Source organism: Salmo trutta, chromosome 15 (assembly GCF_901001165.1).
Source record: "Salmo trutta chromosome 15, fSalTru1.1, whole genome shotgun sequence".
Classification (NCBI taxonomy): domain Eukaryota; kingdom Metazoa; phylum Chordata; class Actinopteri; order Salmoniformes; family Salmonidae; genus Salmo; species Salmo trutta.
The window spans coordinates 40,018,460-40,039,793 of record NC_042971.1 but is presented as its reverse complement, the minus strand read 5'-3'; the positions used below and the strand labels follow the sequence as shown (position 1 = coordinate 40,039,793).

General features: G+C 42.2%; 1 protein-coding gene across 8 annotated transcripts in view; it reads left to right on the top strand.

Moving 5' to 3' along the window:
* The first annotated feature begins 18,666 nt into the window (after nt 1-18,666).
* The window catches only part of LOC115149016 (Down syndrome cell adhesion molecule-like protein 1 homolog), a 92,790-nt gene continuing 90,122 nt past the window's right edge, over nt 18,667-21,334 (top strand). For 5 of the 8 annotated variants that reach the window (XM_029691469.1, XM_029691465.1, XM_029691466.1 and 2 more), the window contains exon 1: nt 18,679-19,338. In XM_029691469.1, coding sequence (XP_029547329.1) covers nt 19,152-19,338 — 187 coding nt within the window. In that variant the 5' untranslated portion in view covers nt 18,679-19,151. Of the gene's footprint in view, nt 19,339-21,334 lie in introns of all 8 variants that reach the window. The other 3 variants (XM_029691471.1, XM_029691470.1, XM_029691468.1) reach the window with 3 other exon arrangements.

The following is a 21,334-nucleotide window of genomic DNA, read 5'->3' as shown; positions in this document are numbered from 1 at the left end:
AAGTTCATATTTATATCCAAAAACAGCATTTTACATTGGCGCGTGATGTTCAGAAAATGTATTCCCACCAAAACTTCCAGTGAATGAGCACATCAATTTACAAAAAAACTAATCATAAACGTTGACAAAATATATAACAATTATTTAAAGAATTATAGATAAACTACTCCTTGATGCAACCGCTGTGTCAGATTTTAAAATAGCTTTACGGAGAAAGCACATTGTTCAATATTCTGAGTACATAGCTCAACCATCAATGCAAGCTATACAGCTACCCGCCAAGTTCTGGCATCAACAAAACTCTGAATTAGTGTTATAAATCATTCCTTACCTTTGCTGATCTTTGGCGGAATGCACTCCAAGGACTCCTACTTCAACAAGAAATGTTCTTTTTGTTCGAAATACTCCATATTTATGTCCAAATACCTCCGTTTTGTTCGTGCTTTCAGATCACTATCCAAAGGCATAATGCGCGAGTGTAATTTCGAGACACGAAAAGTCAAAATGTTCCATTACCGTTCGTAGAAACATGTCAAACGTTGTTTACAATCAATCTTTAGGGTATTTTTAATGTAAAAATGCGATAATATTCCAACCGGACAATAGCGTATTCATTCCAGGAGAAAAAGGAGGAACGGTGCGCATCATCAAGCCCTTTGTCCTCAGGCAGTCCACTCATTGACTGAGCTACTATTCTCTGCCCAGGAGAAGGATGAACAAACGTTTTAAAGGCTGTTGACAGCCAATGGAAGCCTTAGGAAGTGCAACGTGACCCCACAGACACTGTAGTTTCGATAGGGATTCAAAAGAAGAACTACAATTCTCAGATTTCCCACTTCCTGGTTGGATTTTTCTCAGGTTTTTGCCTGCCATATGATATCTGTTATACCCACAGACATCATTCAAACAGTTTTAGAAACTTCAGAGTGTTTTCTATCCAAATCTACTAATAATATGCATATTCTAGTTTCTGGGCCCGAGTAGTAGGCAGTTTAATTTGGGTACATTTTTCATCCGTCCGTGAAAATACTGCCCCCTATACTCAACAGGTTAATCAATAGCTGACTAGAGCACAAGGGTGTAATTTTCTATTGACTGCAGTGGAGAGTATGGATTTACCAGTGACCTCAGTACATGAGTGTAGTTAAGATTAATGGAAGCTGATGGTTGATGGCTGCAGGCCTGTAAATAAGTCATCTCCCACTGGGAACACACTGGTTGAATCAACGTTGTTTCCACGCCATTTCAACACAATTACGTTGAACCAATGTGGAATAGACGTTGAAGTCACATCTGTGCCCAGTGGGCTGTTAATCCTCCAACAGGCATCATTGCCTGTTGGAGCATCCAGAAAAGGTTGAGTAATCAATGTGACAGACAGTTAAGTTTATCCCTGTTTAGTTTAGTTTGCTTCCGTTTAAGAAACACTTTTCAACAGAATCAGCGCAATGAATACACCCCTGATCAGACGCAAACACAGTTCATTTTCATAGCAGCCACATACAAAGAGCTCGTTGTATGTATGTATATATGTGTGTATATGTGTGTGTGTATATATATATATACACACTGCTCAAAAAAATAAAGGGAACACTTAAACAACACAATGTAACTCCAAGTCAATCACACTTCTGTGAAATCAAACTGTCCACTTAGGAAGCATCACTGATTGACAATACATTTCACATGCTGTTGTGCAAATGGAATAGACAACAGGTGGAAATTATAGGCAATTAGCAAGACACCCCCAATAAAGGAGTGGTTCTGCAGGTGGTAACCACAGACCACTTCTCAGTTCCTATGCTTCCTGGCTGATGTTTTGGTCACTTTTGAATGCTGGCGGTGCTTTCACTCTAGTGGTAGCATGAGACGGAGTCTACAACCCACACAAGTGGCTCAGGTAGTGCAGCTCATCCAGGATGGCACATCAATGCGAGCTGTGGCAAGAAGGTTTGCTGTGTCTGTCAGCGTAGTGTCCAGAGCATGGAGGCGCTACCAGGAGACAGGCCAGTACATCAGGAGACATGGAGGAGGCCGTAGGAGGGCAACAACCCAGCAGCAGGACCGCTACCTCCGCCTTTGTTCAAGGAGGAGCAGGAGAAGCACTGCCAGAGCCCTGCAAAATGACCTCCAGCAGGCCACAAATGTGCATGTGTCTGCTCAAACGGTCAGAAACAGACTCCATGAGGGTGGTATGAGGGCCCGACGTCCACATGTGGGGGTTGTGCTTACAGCCCAACACCGTGCAGGACATTTGGAATTTGCCAGAGAACACCAAGATTGGCAAATTCGCCACTGGCGCCCTGTGCTCTTCACAGATGAAAGCAGGTTCACACTGAGCACGTGACAGATGTGACAGAGTCTGGAGACGCCATGGAGAACGTTCTGCTGCCTGCAACATCCTCCAGCATGACCGGTTTGGCGGTGGGTCAGTCATGGTGTGGGGTGGCATTTCTTTGGGGGGCCGCACAGCCCTCCATGTGCTCGCCAGAGGTAGCCTGACTGCCATTAGGTACCGAGATGAGATCCTCAGACCCCTTGTGAGACCATATGCTGGTGCGGTTGGCCCTGGGTTCCTCCTAATGCAAGACAATGCTAGACCTCATGTGGCTGGAGTGTGTCAGCAGTTCCTGCAAGAGGAAGGCATTGATGCTATGGACTGGCCCGCCCGTTCCCCAGACCTGAATCCAATTGAGCACATCTGGGACATCATGTCTCGCTCCATCCACCAACGCCACGTTGCACCACAGACTGTCCAGGAGTTGGCGGATGCTTTAGTCCAGGTCTGGGAGGAGATCCTTCAGGAGACCATCCGCCACCTCATCAGGAGCATGCCCAGGCGTTGTAGGGAGGTCATACAGGCACGTGGAGGCCACACACACTACTGAGCCTCATTTTGACTTGTTTTAAGGACATTACATCAAAGTTGGATCAGCCTGTAGTGTGGTTTTCCACTTTAATTTTGAGTGTGACTCCAAATCCAGACCTCCATGGGTTGATAAATTGGATTTCCATTGATAATTTTTGTGTGATTCTGTTGTCAGCACATTCAACTATGTAAAGAAAAAAGTATTTAATAAGATTATTTCTTTCATTCAGATCTAGGATGTGTTGTTTAAGTGTTCCCTTTATTTTTTGGAGCAGTATATATATATATATATATATATTAATATATACTGAACAAAAATATAAACGCAACATCCAACAATTTCAAAGATTTTACTGAGTTACAGTTCATAAAAGGATATCAGTCAATGAAAATACATTCATTACGTCCTAATCTATGGATTTCACAACTGGGCAGGGGCGCAATCATGGATTTGCCTGGGAGGGCATAGGTCCAACCACTGGGGAGACATGCCCAGCCAATCAATCAAATTTATTTAGAAAGCCCTTTTCACATCAGCTGATGTCACAAAGTGCTGTTCAGAAACCCAGCCTAAAACCCCAAACAGCAAGCAATGCAGACGTAGAAGCACGGTGGCTTGGAAAAATCCCTAGAAAGGCTGGAACCTAGGAAGAAACCTAGACTCTGAGGGGTGGCCAGTCCTCTTCTGGCTGTGCCGGGTGGAGATTATAACAGAACATGGCCAAGATGTTCAAACGTTCATAGATGACCAGCAGGGTCAGATAATAATAATCACAGTGGTTGTAGAGGGTGCAACAGGTCAGCACCTCAGGAGTAAATGTCAGTTGGCTTTTCATAGCCGATCATTCAGAGTTAGAGACAGCAGGTGCGGTAAAGAGAGAGTCCAAAACAGGAGGTCTGGGACAAGGTAGCACGTCCAGTGAACAGGTCAGGGTTCCATAGCTGCAGGCAGAACAGTTGAAACTGGAGCAGCAGCATGACCAGGTGGACTGGGGACAGCAAGGAGTCATCATGCCAGGTAGTCCTGAGGCATGGTCATAGGGCTCATGTCTTCCCGAAAGAAGAGAAAAAGTGAGAGAAAGGAGAAAGAGAAAAAGAGAGAGCGAGAATTAGAGGGAGCATACTTAAAATTCACACAGGACACCGGATACTCCAGATATAACAGACTGACCCTAGCCTCCCGACACAAACTATTGCAGCATAAATACTGGAGGCTGAGGCAGGAGGGGTCGGGAGACACTGTGGCCCTGTCCGACGATACGCCCGGACTGGGCCAAACAGGCAGGATATAACCCCACCCACTTTGCCAAATCACAGCCCCCACACCACTAGAGGGATATCTTCAACCACCAACCTACTACCCTGACACAAGGCCGAGTATAGCCCAAGAAGATCTCCCCCACGGCACAAACTCAAGGGGGGCGCCAACCCGGACAGGAAGATCACGTCAGTGACTCAACCCACTCAAGTGACACACCCCTCCTAGGGATGGCATGGGAGAGCACCAGTAAGCCAGTGACTCAGCCCCCGTAATAGGGTTAGAGGCAGAGAATCCCAGTGGAGAGAGGGGAACCAGCCAGGCAGAGACAGCAAGGGTGGTTCGTCGCTCCAGTGCCTTTCTGTTCACATTCACACCCCTGAGCCAGACTCCACTCAATCATAAGACCTACTGAAGAGATGAGTCTTCAATAAAGACTTAAAGGTCGAGACCGAGTCTGCGTCTCCAACATGGATAGGCAGACCATTCCATAAAAATTGAGCTCTATAGGATGAATGAGTTTTTCCCAACAAAAGGGCTTTATTACAGACAGAAGTATTAATTAATTAAATCAAAAGCTTACCTTGACTTGGAAGAGTTACACAGCATCCCTCTCTGTTCGAGCCGGGTATTAAGTGGGTTAAACTAGCTAGCTGCAATCGACGCTAACTAAGTAAGTGAAAATGAACAAAAATATATACTACGAAATATAGCTTTCTCTCTCGCTCGCTTCTCCTTAATTTTGGAAGAAATTAATTTGTTCAACTATTGTCTTTGTCTCTCTTCGAGGTAAGTACTCACCACATTTTATGCACTGCAGTGCTAGATAGCTGTAGCTTATACCTTCAGTTCTAGATTCATACTCTGATCCTTTGATTGGGTGGACAACATGTCAGTTCATGCTGCAAAGCTCTAATAAGTTGAAGGACATCCTCCGGAAGTTGTTATAATTACAGTGAAAATCTATGGAAGTGGGTGAGAACCATGATCCTACTAGGTTTTGTATTGAAGTCAATGTACCCAGAGCAGGACAGAAGTAAGCTGTCCTCCGGCTACACCATGGTGCTACCCTACAGAGTGCTGTTGAGGCTACTGTACACCTGTTTTTATCAATTATTTGGTGATGTGAATATATTTAGTATCGTTTTATTTTAAAAAACAACACTCATTTCACTTTTTATTTTCATGAAATTCACTGAGGAGGATGTTCCTCCCTTCCTCCTCTGAGGAGCCTCCACTGGTGCACGGGCGTGTGTCGCATGAGTGCGTGTGTGTCAACTTAGTGTGTGTGTTTGCATGAAAGAACACGCTATACAAAAGAAACAGAGAATAAACTTGTATTTCTCCATGACCAAACATCCAAATGGGTCTCTCATTCCAAGAGAGTTGTTCTTCAGCTCTGTGCCCTAGTCCTCTTCCCCAATCTCAGAGGATATGGATGTGTTTGCGCTGCCTTTACTCTGTCCTTCAAGGCTCAACCTCTGGTCTCTGGCTCTGGTATGTTGAGCATTATGCCTGAGATTGAATAGTACATATTCCCATTTTATCTTATCCACACTCTCAAAACCATTAACTTTCCACTGAGGAAAGTGTCTAATCTAGAGCTGTTTGTCAGGGTGACATTAAGACAGAGAATGTGTCTCATCTTATCTTAGATGACCCGAGCACAGGGTGCCTATTACTTCATAGTTATCATTGTGGGCTTAAATGTTTAACTAGCAGAGTTTTACGGTGTATTATGCATTTTTAATGATTCAGTCAGAATTAGAAGTCAACTTTAACACTGGTGTTTGACCCTAGCTACAGATTAAAACTTAACTATTCACTCACCCAGAGCTACAGTGCCTTGCAAAAGTATTCACCCCCCTTGGCATGTTTCCTATTTTGTTGCATTACAACCTGTTATTTAAATAGATGTTTATTTGGATTTCATGTAATGGATATACACAAAATAGTCCAAATCGGTGAAGTGAAATGAAAAAAAATTACTTGTTTCAAAAAATGTAAAACTGAAAAGTGGTGGGTGCATATGTATTCACCCCCTTTGCTATGAAGCCCCTAAATAAGATTTGGTGCAACCAATTACCTTCAGAAGTCACATAATTAGTTAAAGTCCACCTGTGTGCAATCTAATTGTCACATGATCTGTCACATGATCTCACTATATATATATACCTGTTCTGAAAGGCCCCAGAGTCTGCAACACCATTAAGCAAGGGGCACCACCAAGCAAGCGGCACTATGAAGACCAAGGAGCTCTCCAAACAGGTCAGGGACAAAGTTGTGGAGAAGTACAGATCAGGGTTGGGTTATAAAAAAAATCAGAAACTTTGAACATCCCACGGAGCACCATTAAATCCATTATTAAAAAAATGAAAGAATATGGCACCACAACAAACCTGCCAAGAGAGGGACGCCCTCCAAAACTCATGGACCAGGCAAGGAGGGCATTAATCAGAGGCAACAAAGAGAACAAAGATTACCCTGAAGGAGCTGCAAAGCTCCACTGCGGAGATTGGAGTATCTCTCCATAGCACCACTAAGTTAAGCCGTACACTCCACAGAGCTGGACTTTACGGAAGAGTGGGAAAAAAGCCATTGCTTAAAGAAAGAATAAGCAAACACATTTGGTGTTCTCCAAAAGGCATGTGGGAGACTCCACAAACATATGGAAGAAGGTACTCTGGTCAGATGAGACAAAAATGTAGCTTTTTGGCCATTAAGGAAAACGCTATGTCTGGCACAAACCCAACACCTCTCATCACCCTGAGAACACTATCCCCACAGTGAAGCATGGTGGTGGCAGCATCATGCTGTGGGGATGTTTTTCATCAGCAGGGAGTGGGAAACTGGTCAGAATTGAAGGAATGATGCATGGTGCTAAATACAGGGAAATTCTTGAGGGAAACCTGTGTGTCTTCCAGAGATGTTTTATATTCTACCTTTATTTAACTAGGCAAGTCAGTTAAGAACAATTTCTTATTTTCAATGACAACCTAGGAACAGTGGGTTAACTGCCTTGTTCAGGGGCAGAACGACAGATTTTCACCTTGTCAGCCCAGATTTTTGATTTTGCAACCTTTCGGTTACTAGTCCAATGCTCTAACCACTAGGCTACCTACCGCCCCAATTGTCACATGATCTGTCACATGATCTCAGTATATATACACCCATTCTGAAAGGCCCCAGAGTCTGCAACACCACTAAGCAAGGGGCACCTTGCTGAGACTGGGACGGAGGTTCACCTTCCAGCAGGACAATGACCCTAAGCATACTGCTAAGGCAACACTTGAGTGGTTTAAGGGGAAACATTTAAATGTCTTGGAATGGCCTAGTCAAAGCCCAGACCTCAATCCAATTGAGAATCTGTGGTATGACTTAAAGATTGCTGTACACCAGCAGAACCCATCCAACTTGAAGGAGCTGAAGCAGTTTTGCCTTGAAGAATGGGCAAAAATCCCAGTGGCTAGATGTGCCAAGCTTATAGAGACATACCCCAAGAGACTTGCAGCTGTAAAAGGTGTCTCTACAAAGTATTGACTTTGGGGGGATGAATAGTTATGCACGCTCAAGTTTTCAGTTTTTTTAATCTTATTTCTTGTTTGTTTCACAATAAAAAAAAATTGCATCTTCAAAGTGGTAGGCATGTTATGTAAATCAAATGATACAAACCCCCCAAAAATAAATTTTATTTCCAGGTTGTAAGGCAACAAAATATGAAAAATGCCAAGGGGGGTGAATATTTTCGCAAGACACTGTAACTCCCTTAGCCAGGTAGTGGATCAATACTGTACCTCACATTATCCACTGCTGCATGCTTTTTGAGATACTGTTAAAAAATAAAACATTGAACTAAGTGTGTCAGAGAGCACAGACAGCCGCAGTATACATGCACTGTATCTGTGTTTAGTCTAGCCTGTGTGTGTGTGTGTGTGTGTGTTTTGACTGTGAGTGCCTGACTGTGCTCGTCTGTGCTGACACAGGTAAGAAGCTCCGCTGTTGAAAGGGACACAATCCTTTATCTCATCAGTGCTAAAACAAGAAACATTAAACATGAAAATAAACACCTCCTGTACAAGTGTTTCACACATACAGTGTAGGGTTGTCCATTTAATTTCAATAGCTTTTGGACTGCACCGTTTTGATTTGAACACAACTTTCTATACATATTTTCCCAAGGTAGAAGTGGTCAGAAAGTAACTTGGTGGACCTGAATACCAAAACATTTAGGAGATAGAGGTGCTCAAAGTTGATGCATTTTGCATACCCCACCCTACCATGAGACATCCATGTCTTCATCACTGGAAACAAAAAGGGTTATCAAAATATTTTATAATTTCTTGAAAAAATGTAATTTGAATTAGGATTTACATTTTTTTAACCTTTAAAGTCAGTGATCTAAAAACGCGTAAACTCCGATTTTATGTTTTTGCATATGTTTTAGTTTAGACCCTTTTTTATATAATCTACTTTCCGAATGCACTGTAAGTTGATTATCAACGGTGGTTGGCCCAGCGGCCATCTTTGTGGTAGTAATTGGAAGTAAAAAATGTCAATTCAATTTAGCAATTCAACTAAATTGCAGTGGTCTGTCACCCACCCTTTATCCAAGAGTATGCTGTGTCTCAACCAATTGCGGGCACAACACAAATACCTCAGATTATGTAAAATAGGGTCTAAGCTACAAAATATGCAAATATTACAAAACTCGAAGTTGACAAATTTTTTGATAATTGACATTAAAGGATAATTTAAAAAGTTATTATTCTAAAAATTATAAAATAGTTTGACAACTCTGTTTGTAAGCTTTTAAATGATATCAAACTCAACCATTTATCTTTTCCAGTGATGAAGACATGGATGTCTCATGGTAGGGTGGGGATTACAAAATCTGTCAACTTTGCACACCTCTTTCTCCTAAGTGTTTTGGCATTCAGGTCCAAAAAGTAACTTTCTGACCACTTCTACCATGGGCAAATATGTATGGAAAGTTTCATTAAAATCAAAAGGGAGGCAGTCAAAAAGTGATTGAAATCAAATGGAACAACCCTATAAAACATACACTGTCTCACTGTCCATGTTTCAATGGTTTGTCTTGTTTTTGTCTTGTCTACAGGCCTGTGAACACAGCTGCATCTGAAACAAGGTAATGTAATGTTGTATTGACTGAGACAACCAGACCATCTGACCCAGAAACCCTTTGTTTTGTCATATAACCCATCTATTGACTTTAGAGTATAGACATATTATACCCTGACTGCTCATGTGAGCTATGAGAGATCTCTAATGTGTTCTTATAGGAGACAGCCATGATTGGGCCCAAGGACAACCCTATTATGTCAATACCGTGTCAAGATGAGAAACCACCATCTTTATGATTACTAATGTAGGAATAATATGAAGTGTGATGTGCGTTAACTGTGAGATAACAATAAATAATTATCATAATTAAAACATTTTTGCCATTGTTTGTTTCTTTGATGATGCTGAGGATTGAGGCAAGGTCAATCCAAGTGGTATAGGCCTAGGCTTACTACAGAATTTGCATTTTACCCAGGACACAATATGCTGGTCTTCAATTCAGTACATGGTTTATTTATCCATTTGAATTGGATTTCTGCGTGAATTTGGGGCATTGTTTAAAAAGTATGTCGAAAAAGAGGATCAATTGATTGATGCCAAAACAACAGAATGTATGGTCCAGGTGCAATAGAGATTTCAACCAGAGGGCGGCAGCAATAATGCATTAATTCAAACGAATTGTCTCAAAGAAGCTCTCGTCTCAGTATAGCCTACTGCCAGGCTGGCAACTGCCACCAACTAGGACCCCAGCAAGCTTTTGGATGCGAGTCCCAAGAGGCAATTTATGCACATTCCAAATGGTTAGAAAACATTTAAAAGTCACACAGATAATCTGTTTCAATTAGTTGAGTAAAATTGCAATCACAACGAACAAACTTGAATTCAAAACATTTAAGTCTCCCCCCCTTCACAACAAGCCTAGAGACTCCACCTGACTGATACAGGTAAGATGCAGTGGAGTTTTTAAAAATTCTACAATTTCTTTAAAAAGCAACCAATCTTGGCGACAGGTCAAGCACTGACTAGCCTACCAGGCTATCTCACTTTGACCTTTGCAATATACGAGACTAGGGAGATTCTGAAATGCATATCGATGAATATATTCCATTTGAATTAATTGGGAAGAAGGCTATTCGCCTATTCTGTTGTAACATTTGGCCTAGTAACGGCGCGTCTATTTTCAGGTTAAATCTAGAGGGATTTATAAGTAAGGTCACCGTTTCATAATCAGACAGTATCGGCATTAGGCTAAATACAATGCAAACTTCAACCATGTAGCAGATTTTGTTCAGGAAGACATGAATCAGGCCTAACCTGGGTGAGTTATTGGGGAAAATAGCTTATTTTGTTTACCTTCCATAGTGATACATTTATAATGTAGGCTTATCTCGTCCATCAGACACCGCCACCCAGGGGCAGCATGCACCCCAAAAAATCTGAAGGGGCACAAAGTACGTGAGGATGGCTGGAGGGTGGAAGTTGGAGAATTAAAAATGTTCTCAAACACCTGAAACAGATTTTCCCTGGAATCTAGAGCCATAATTATTACGCTTAATTCTATGTCAAAAATATGTTTATTTTTCTGCATATTTAAGCGTACATCTTGAGCTGTCTGTATCCTCCTGACTGGTGGTTATTTTTTTCAAAGAAACTAAATATGTTTCTCTGCATCTCTGCTAAAATCTGGGTTAAAGATTTAAAGAAATGAGTCCTATTCAGTACCTTTAGTAATTGCTTGCTTTTCTAAAGTCTACCAACCTTGCCAACAGGAATGCCAGCTAAGATAGTTAGACAAGCTAGCTACTCTAACTTTTTTGATAGCCTGAAATGGCTTCTTGGTAGCTAGTTATGAGGTTGGGAGATTGGGAACCTATCTGGGCTAACTAAAGCCAACTTCATAAAATTTGTAGGTGGCAAGTAGTGTCACAGAGAAACATCAATTGTAATGTATTTGAAATACTTAAAAAAAGTAGAAATCTGAGGGGGCACGGCCACTGAGTTCCTTATGGGCATGAGACCTCTGCCTGCGCCCATGCGCAATTAGCCTGGGAACAAGGTTACTGTTTGAGGGTATGGCAGCTTTTGAAGCAGAGGAAGAGTGCATTTGAGCAGGTGTAGTGTACAGTAGGTAGGGGGAGCTGGTTTGATGAGGTGGGATAAAGTTGAATGATTGATCTCCAAGCAAGAGGTTAGTGGAGTGCAGCTTCGGGTCTGGTGTTATTGTCAGGTACAGGATGAGGTGGGGATGATATGGAAAAGATGCAGGTGTGGCAAAAGCAGGCCACAGCGATGATGCCCGCTCATCAATGAATGAGACTGCTCTGTGTTTGGCTAATTATTCCTGAGTAAATAAGTAATCATGGAGGACCCAGGAGCTGACAAGAACACTCCCTCTCTCTCACTTTCTCTGTGAGAAATATACTCTGAAAGGCACAGTACCCAATTGTCATAATTGAGTAAAAGTAAAGATACGTTACCAGCCTCAGACTGAATCTGAAGGTGGCCTCTTTAGTGAGAAAGAGAAACGGCCACAAACGTTATCGTCTTGACATATCTGGCCATCTATTTTCTAATATGCTTTTTCTTATTCAATTTTCTAATTTCCAATATTTAGATATTAATTAATTTCAATGGATTGATAAGTAATGACAACAAAACATTAATTCACATACAAGTGCACATATTAACTTACACAATATAAGTGCACTTTACCTATAGTAGATTTCCTTAGTCACACAATAGAAACAAATAGATATAGATAAACAACTGACGTGTCTGAATATTGCTATACATGTAGAAAATTTATAAAAATGTACATTCAGTTTCATTTTTCTCTTGCACCCGCACTGCCTGCACTAAAGTCCATGCACGGTGCCATTTTACCAGCTTGTGAGTACAATTTTACACAAAACCAATAACATGTCAAACAAACTCAGAGACCTCAAATAAATGGATTCTTTATGAAATTACTTCCAGGAAATCATGCACATTTACTCAGAAAAACCCAAAGTGTCTATGTGACTTGTAAAATATTTTTTACCACAGCTAGCATCTTTTTAAAATGTATTTTACCTTTATTTAACTAGGCAAGTTAGTTAAGAACATATTCTTATTTCCAATGACAGCCTAGGAACAGTGGGTTAACTGCCTTGTTCAGAGGCAGAACGACAGATTTTTACCTTGGGAGCTCAGGGATTCGATCTTGAAACCTTTCGGTTACAAGTCCAACGCGCTAACCCCAAAGCATAAAGCATAAAGTTAACATACCCTCTCATTCACCCTCAATCACATTCTTCACTTACTCAGTTTGACACAAAAATATAGCTGTAGTGATAAAGAGAAACGGACACAAAAGACAAACTTTCTGAGGAATGTTACGCATGCATGGCCATAACTTGTTACTTCGCCTACTACCACAGTGCAACAACACCATCTATTGGACTGATGGACTAACTACTGCTAAAATATGTAGAATAAAAGTACTACTTAAGTAAATTTTTTGTGACTTTGTTTTTCAACCAATTACAAAAGAAAATGACTAAAGTAAAAGTGAAAGTCACCCAGTAAAATACTACTTGAGTAAAAGTCTAAAAGTATTTGGTTTAAAATATACTTAAGTATCAAAAGTAAAAGTAATAATAAAAAAATCCTTATATAAAGCAAACCAGATGGTGCCGTTTTCTTGTTTTTTATTTTTTTACAGATAGCCAGGGGCAAGCTCCAACACTCAGACATAATTTACAAATGAAGCATGTGTTTAGTGAGTTCGCCAGATCAGAGGCAGTAGGGATGACCAGGGATGTTCTTTTGATAAGTGTGAATTAAACAATTTTCCTGTCCTGCGAAGCATTCAAAATGTACCGAGTACTTTTGGGTGTCAGGAAAAATGTATGGAGTAAAAAGTACATTATTTTCTTTAGAAATGTAGTGAAGTAAAAGTTGTAGTACAGATACCCCAAAAGTCAAGTACAAATACCACCAAAAAACGACTTAAGTAGTACGTTAAAGTACTTTACACCACTGCACACACACATTTTATAACACTCCAGTCACACACACACTCTTTCTCAAATAGGCACACACACACACACACCTTATTGAAGAGTCCACTGCACCTCCTCTGCCCCTGTATTCTTTTCAACATTGAACATAACATGAGGTTTTTCCATCCAACCCCTACTCAGACTCGGAAATGGTGGATGCATACCATCCACCACTTTCGAGTATATTACTCGCTAATGTTCAGTCCATGGACAATAAAGTAGACGAGCTCAGGGCAAAGATCTCCTTCCAGAGAGACATCAGGGACTGTAACATACTCTGCTTTACAGAGACATGGCTCTCTCCGGATATATTGTCCCTGTCCATTCAGCCAGCGGGGTTCTCCATCCATCAGCAGACAGGAAGAAAGAACTCTCTGGGGAAAAGAAAGGCAGAGGGGTTTGTTTCATGATTAACAAATCATGGTGTGATTGTGGTAATGTACAGGAACTCAAGTCGTTTTGTTCTCCCGATCTGGAGTACCTCACCATCAAATGCTGACCACATTACCTCCCAAGAGAATTTTCTTCAGTCACCGTCACTGCCGTGTATATCTCCCTCAAAGCCGACACCACGACAGCTCTCAAGGAACTACACTGGACTATGTGCAAACGGGAAATCACATATCCTAAGGCCACATTTATTGTAGCTGGGGACTTTAATAAAGGACATCTGAGGAAAACGCTACTGAAATTCTATCAACACATCTCCTGTGCTACACGCGCAACACAGAACATGGATCATTGTTACTCTTCCATTCTGGACAGCTATAAGGACCTACCCCACCCTCCCTTCAGCAAATCAGATTATGCCTTCATTCTGCTCCTCCCTACCTATGGGTAGAAACTTAAACAGGAAGTTAATGTGGTAAGGACTGTTCAACGTTAGTCTGATCAATCGGAATCTACGCTTCAATATTGTTTTGGTCACGCGGACTGGGAAATGCTCCAGGTTGCCACTGAGAATAGTATCAACATATACAGTGACTCGGAACAGGGTTCATCAGGAAGTGGATAGAGGATGATGTTCCCACTGCGACGATTAGAACTTAACCAAACCAAAAACCGTGGCTAGATGGCAGCATTCGCGCAAAGCTGAAAGAGCGAACCACGGCATTTAACCATGGCAAGGTGACTGGGAACATGTACAAACAGACTAGCTGTGACCTCCGTAAGGCAATCAAAGAGGCAAAATGACAGTACAGGGACAAAGTGGAGTCACAACTCAACGGCTCAGACACGAGACGTATGTGGCAGGGACTCCAGACAATCACGGATGAAAAAGGGAAAACCAGACACATTGCAGACACCGATGCCTAGCTCCCGGACGAGCTAAACACCTTTGCCCGCTTTGAAGAAAACAACATAGAGCCGCCGATGTGTGCCCCCGACGCTCATGAGGACTGTGTGGTCTCGTTCTCCGTGGTCAAGGTGAGTGGGTAATTTAAGCGTGTTAACCCCCGCAAGGCTGCCTGTCCAGACGGCATCACAAGCTGCGTCCTCAGAGCATGTGCAGACCAGCTGGCTGGAGCGTTTACGGACATATTCAATCTCTCCATATCCCAGTCTGTTGTCCCCACTTGCTTCAAGATGTCCACCATTGTTCATGTGTCCCAGGAAAGTGAAGGTAACTGAACTAAATGACTATCGCTCCATAGTACTCACTTCTGTCATCATGAAGTGCTTTGAGAGGCTACTTACGGACCATATCACCTCCACCTTCTCCGACACCTTAGACCCACTACAATTTGCATTTCGCCCCTAAAGATCCACGGACGATGCAATCACCATTGCACCTGGACAAGAGAAATACCTATGCAAGAATACGGTTCATCAACTACAGCTAGGCCTTCAACACCATAGTGCCCTCCAAGCTCATCACTAAGCTCAGGGCCCTGGGTCTGAACCCCTCACTGTGCAACTGGGTCCAGGACTTCCTGACGGGTCGACCCCAAGTGGTGAAGGTAGGCAACAACACCTCTGCCACGCTGATCCTCAACACGGGGGCCCCACAGGGGTGCATGCTCAGCCCCCTCCTGTACTCTCTGTTCACCCATGATGGCGTGGTTACACACGTCTCCAACTTAATCATCAAGTTTGCTGACAACAAAACATTGGTACCAACAACGATGAGACAGCCTACAGGCAGTAAGTGAAAGCCATGGTGGAGTGGTGCCAGGAAAATAACATCTCCCTCAATGTCAACAAAACTAAGTAGCTTATCGTGGACTACAGGAGACAGCAGCGAGAGCACACCCTCATCCACATTGACAGGCCGCATTGGAGAGGGTCAAAAGCTTCAAGATCATCAAGGACCTCAGCCACCCGAGCCACGGCCTGTTTACCCCGCTACCATCTAGAAGGCGGAGACAGTACAGGCGCATCAAAGCTGGGCTTCTTTAGACCATCGGACCGGTAAACAGTCACCACTAGCCGGCCTCCGCCCAGTACCCGGCCCTGAACCCTAGTCACTGTTCTAGTTGTCTACCACCTGGCACTCTATCCTGCACCTTACAGACTGCTGCCCTATGTACATAGTGTCATTGAACGCTGATCACTTTAATAATGTTTACATACTGTTTTACCCACTTTATACATATATACTGTATTCTAGTCATGGCTCATCCTATATAACTACTGCTGTACACATCTTTTCTATTCATATACTGTTGATAATGTCTTTACACGCCATTACATGTACAGTGCATTCTGAAAGTATTCAGACCCCTTCACTTTTTCCACATTTTTTTACGTTACAGCCTTTTTCTAAAATGGATTAAATAGATTTTTCCCCTCATCAATCTACACACAATACCCCATGATGATGAAGCAAAAACAGGTTTTTAGAAAATGTTGCAAATGTATAAAAAATAATTATAAATTAAATATCACATTTACATAAGTATTCAGGCCCTTTACTCAGTACTGCGTTGAAGCATCTTTGGCATCAATTACAGCCTCGAGTCTTCTTGGTATGAAGCTACAAGCTTGACTCACCTGTATTTGGGGAGTTTCTCACATTCTTCTCTGCAGATCCTCTCAAGCCCTGTCAGGTTGGATGGAGAGCGTTGCTGCACAGCTATTTTGAGCTCAAGTCCGGGCTCTGGCTGGGCCACTCAAGGACATTCAGAGACTTGTTCCCGAAGCCACTCCTCCGGGATGCTGCCTAGAAGGCCTGCATCCCGGAGTCGCCTGTTCACTGTTGACGTTGAGACTGGTGTTTTGCGAGTACTATTTAATGAAGCTGCCAGTTGAGGACTTGTGAGGTGTCTGTGTCTCAAACTAGACACTCTAATGTACTTGTCCTCTTGCTCAGTTGTGCACCGGGGCCTCCCACTCCTCTTTCTATTCTGGTTAGAGCTAGTTTGCGCTGTTCTGTGAAGGGAGTAGTACACAGCGTTGTATGAGATCTTCAGTTTCTTGGCAATTTCTCGCATGGAATAGCCTTCATTTCTCAAAACAAGAATAGACCGACGCGTTTCAGAAGAAAGTTCTTTGTTTCTGGCCATTTTGAGCCTGTAATCGAACACAAAAATGCTGATGCTCCAGATACTCAACTAGTCTAAATAAGGCCAGTTTTATTTCTTCTTTAATCAGGACAACAGTTTTCAGCTGTGCTAACATAATTGCAAAAGTGTTTTCTAATGATCAATTAGCCATTTAAAATGATAAACTTGGATTAGCTAACACAACATGTCATTGGAACACAGGAGTGATGATGGTTGCTGATAATGGGCTTCTGTACGCCTATGTAGATATTCCATAAAAAATCTGCCGTTACCTGCTGCAATAGTCATTTACAACATGAACAATGTCTACACTGTATTTCTGATTAATATTATGTTATTTTAATGGACAAAAAATGTGCTTTTCTTTCAAAAACAAGGACATTTCTAAGTGACCCCAAACTTTTGAACGGTAGTATATGCAAATAAGGTATCTGTTTTTTATTTTTTATGAATTATCAAAAATGTCTAAAAACCTGTTTTCGCTTTGTCATAATACACGCTTTGTGTGTAGATTAATTAGGACTTTTTTTATTTAATCCATTTTAGAAAAAGGCTGTAATGTAACAAAAATGTGGAAAAGTCAATGGGTCTGAATACTTTCCGAATATATACACTGAGTGTACAGGTCATAGACAGACCAGGTAAATCCAGGTTAAAGCTATAATCCCTTATTGATGTCACCTGTTAAATCCACTTCAATCAATGTAAATGAAGTGGAGGAGACAGGGTAAAAAAATATTTTTAAGCCTTTAGGCAATTGAGACATGGATTGTGTATGTGTGCCATTCAGAGGGTGAATGGGCAAGACAAAATATTTAAGTACCTTTGAATGTGGTTTGGTAGTAGGTGCCAGGCGCACCAGTTTGAGTGTGTCAGTGTAACCGATGTGAAATGGCTAGTTAGTTAGCGGTGGTGCGCGCTAATAGCGTTTCAATCGGTGACGTCACTCGCTCTGAGACTTGAAGTAGGGTTTCCCCTTGCGTTGCAAGGGCCCCGGCTTTTGTGGCGCGATGGGTAACGATGCTTCGCTGGGTGTCAGTTGTTGATGTGTGCAAGGGTCCCTGGTTCGAGCCCGGGTTGGGGCGAAGAGAGGGACGGAACCTACACTGTTACATCAAGAACTCCAACGCTCTTGGGTTTTTCGGTCTCAACAGTTTCCTGTATGTATCAAGAATGGTCCACCACCCAAACGACATCCAGCCAACTTGACACAACTGTGGGAAGTATTGGAGTCAACATGGGCCAGCATCCCTGTGGAACGGCTTCGACCCCTTGTAGAGTCCATACCCCGACGAATTGAGTCTGTTCTGAGGGCAAGGAAAGGTGTTCCTAATGTTTTGTTCTCTTGGTGGATTATGTGTATTGTGTTTATTGTGTTTCTTTTTTTAATCATGCTAGGCAGTACTGCACTGTTGGAGCTAGAAACAAGCATTTGGCTGCACCTGTGATAACATTTGCAAGTCTGTGTACAAACCAATAAACTCTAGGCCATAGTGTGCCGCTGAGCCTCTTTAGACTGGAATGTCCTTCATTGGTCATCTGCCATATGAGCATATTGGTCCTATGATGGCAAGAGTGCAGTGTAATCAATCATTTGAATTTATGCAAGCAAGTCGATATCAGCACGTGTGGGGGTGGTGATATGGTGAAAGACAAAAAAAACAAGTGCAAGCTATTGGTCTGTATGTAAACGTTCAGTTGGCTCAACCAAACAGAGGGATCTCTCAAGTCTCTCCATCTCTCTCGCTATTTCTCTGTCTCTCGGTCTGTCAGTGTGTGTGTGTGTGTGTGTGTGTGTGTGTGTGTGTGTGAATTTGTTTGTTCGTGCGTGCATGCATGCATGTGCGCGAGGGAGAGAGGGAGGGGGAGAGAGAGCTTTCAGTTGCATGAATTTGCGCGCGTGCTCCGTTGCCGGGGAGAGGAAAGATGAGAGACGTGCTTTCATTTTAAGTCACTATGCGATTCAGGAGTCCTATATCCAACCGTCACTCAGCGACCGAGTGAATCCATAAATAAACAGACAAGTAATATTGTTGATTATAGCGATTTGGTTTCAAAGTATCCAATGGCATCTGGAGTAGGTCCATCCAAACGGAGAGAAAAGGCCAGTTCAGTCCGTGTGGTGCACAGGTGGGCGCGCTCACCTGTGTGTCAGAGACAGTAGCCATCCACCTGTCGGCGTCAATCCGGAGCACACTCCCTCCTTTCCACCGAAAAGTGACCGAATATCCACTCCTCAACTCAACTCGACCCTTAGCGGTTCCATTTGGCGTGTGACGTATATTTTGACCGTGTCTCATTAGACTACGAAGGGAGGCTTCGCATGCATTTTCTGTAGTCTCGTCGAAGGGAGGGGACGTGGGCGGGGCTCAGGCGCTTCTCATTTCCCTGCGATGGTTATCCGGGCAGCAGGGCTGGAGAGACCGCCGGGGAGCATAGTCGCCAGTCCAGCACCGAGACTCGCCTGGCCAAAGACTGCGCCGCACACTTGCCAGGATTGCCAAACATTCCTGAAAAATATACCTGCTATTTATGGCATGTGGCTTGTAACTTTACTCCTGCTGTACTCTCTCCGGGAAGGTAAGAAACACTGTTTTATGTATTACCTTAATAAATGAAATCCAGTGAGTGTCTCACTTATTCTATCCTGATCAAAAGTACTGTAATAATTACCAATAATTGTAAAGAAACACGGAGATGTAGAAGGAGAACAACTGCATTGATGTAGCCTATCATTGGAAGCAATACAATTAGGAGAGATTGGATTTGAAAATGAAGTGTAAATGGATTTGTTTGTCTATCAAAATGCATAGGCCTATTGTAAAGAAGCACGTAGAGGTGTTTTAGGTGTGAAATATATTTTCTGTGGATGTGTGGCCGTGTGCACCGGTTGGTGATGCCGCAGATGGTGCTGATAGCACGGGTTGTTTTCGCATTATACCAACGAGTGTTATGAATATGTAAAATGGCTGGATAGGGAGAACGAGGTGGGAGAGGGAGATAAAAACAGGTCTTGAAATTCCTGAATTGTTGACTTTTTTTAGTGGTGAAAACTTGAATGGGCACATGCAGTGCAAAGTATTTGTTGAAATCGATTCTTATCATTTTATTTCAGTGTTAGTACATAATTTTGCTGTGGTTGTTTGGCCTATTGGTGTCGGTTTGTGGGTATGTCTGTGAATGTGTTTTAAGCGCTTGGCTGTGGACAGGCGCACTGTTCTGGAGGTGTGCTGTGGTGATTTTTGGGAGGTGATCTTGAGGAGATTTTTGGCAAGAGTCCGTGTCTGCCAATGAGTAGTTGCCATGTTGAAAAATGAAGTAACAAACGAAAGGCTTCTTATTAGACAAATGATTACACCCAAATTAATTGCCCCATAATGAAAATGCAATTTCTCTTTTCCGAATGTCCTCGTTTATTTTGTAGACATTATGAGTTTAATTTTCGTTTAATGATTTATCTTTATAAAGTGCTTTCTGTTTTTGACGGGGAAAAATCCTCACATTTCAAAGGCTGATTCAATATGGCTGCAAATCCCGAACGAATTACCAAACTGATCTCTCTTGCTATTACAGTGTATTATAATAATCCTGCAAATCTGCGTTGAAAATAACACAGAAACTCAGCAGCATCTTAGTGTGTAGACCTTTGTTTAGCCTGACTGTTTGGAGATATGTCTGCATATTTCTGAGTTATCATTTCATAAATGGCATGGTTCTGGAGGATGGGCAGATATAATTTGTTCTTCTTATGTCTTGATATGTAGGCCTATCCGACATGTCTGTCAATACTGGAAGGGCAAACCCAAGATACAAGCTCACATTGGCGCCTACTTTTATTTAGGCTGTTTTGTGTTAATAATTATTTAATTACATAAATGGGTGTAAGTACATGTGGACCATTCAAGCATTTGAATGTCTCCCTGAATGCATGTCAATTAAAATAATATGAAAAGTCAAGTTAAGTAAAGGCACGGTGTTCTCATACCGGCATCCAAATGTCTTTTTAAATCTATTTAATTCGATCTTAATATATTTGACCAAAGAAGACCCCAGATGCGTGGGTGAATGTGGACAAGCCCAGGCGTGTTTCTCTCTAATAGCCCACCTGAACCCAGGCTTCTCTCTCTCTCTCTCTCTCTCTCTCTCTCTCTCTCTCTCTCTCTCTCTCTCTCTCTCTCTCTCTCTCTCTCTCTCTCTCTCTCTCTCTGTGTGAAAGGGGACAGTCCTCCCTCTCTGCATTGCATTGGGACTGTTTGCTACAAAGTTTATTTGTATAATTGAACTGTGACAATTTAGTTGAAGGCAATTGTTATTGTTAATTGGTTCATTTTAATATGTTGCATTTAAACATCTAATTTTTGTTGAATATTTTCCCATACATACTTGGACCCATTTTACAACGCAAACACACCCAATTCAATGGGCTAGCGAATTACTTACAGCGAGACATGGGTTACATAATTGATCAATTAGCCTACATAAAGAAACAAATCAAAGAGACATTATTTTAGTCCAAATGGCTGTGTAATTAATTAGTATTAATTTTCTATATCTTTAGGTGTTGAACAGTCATTAC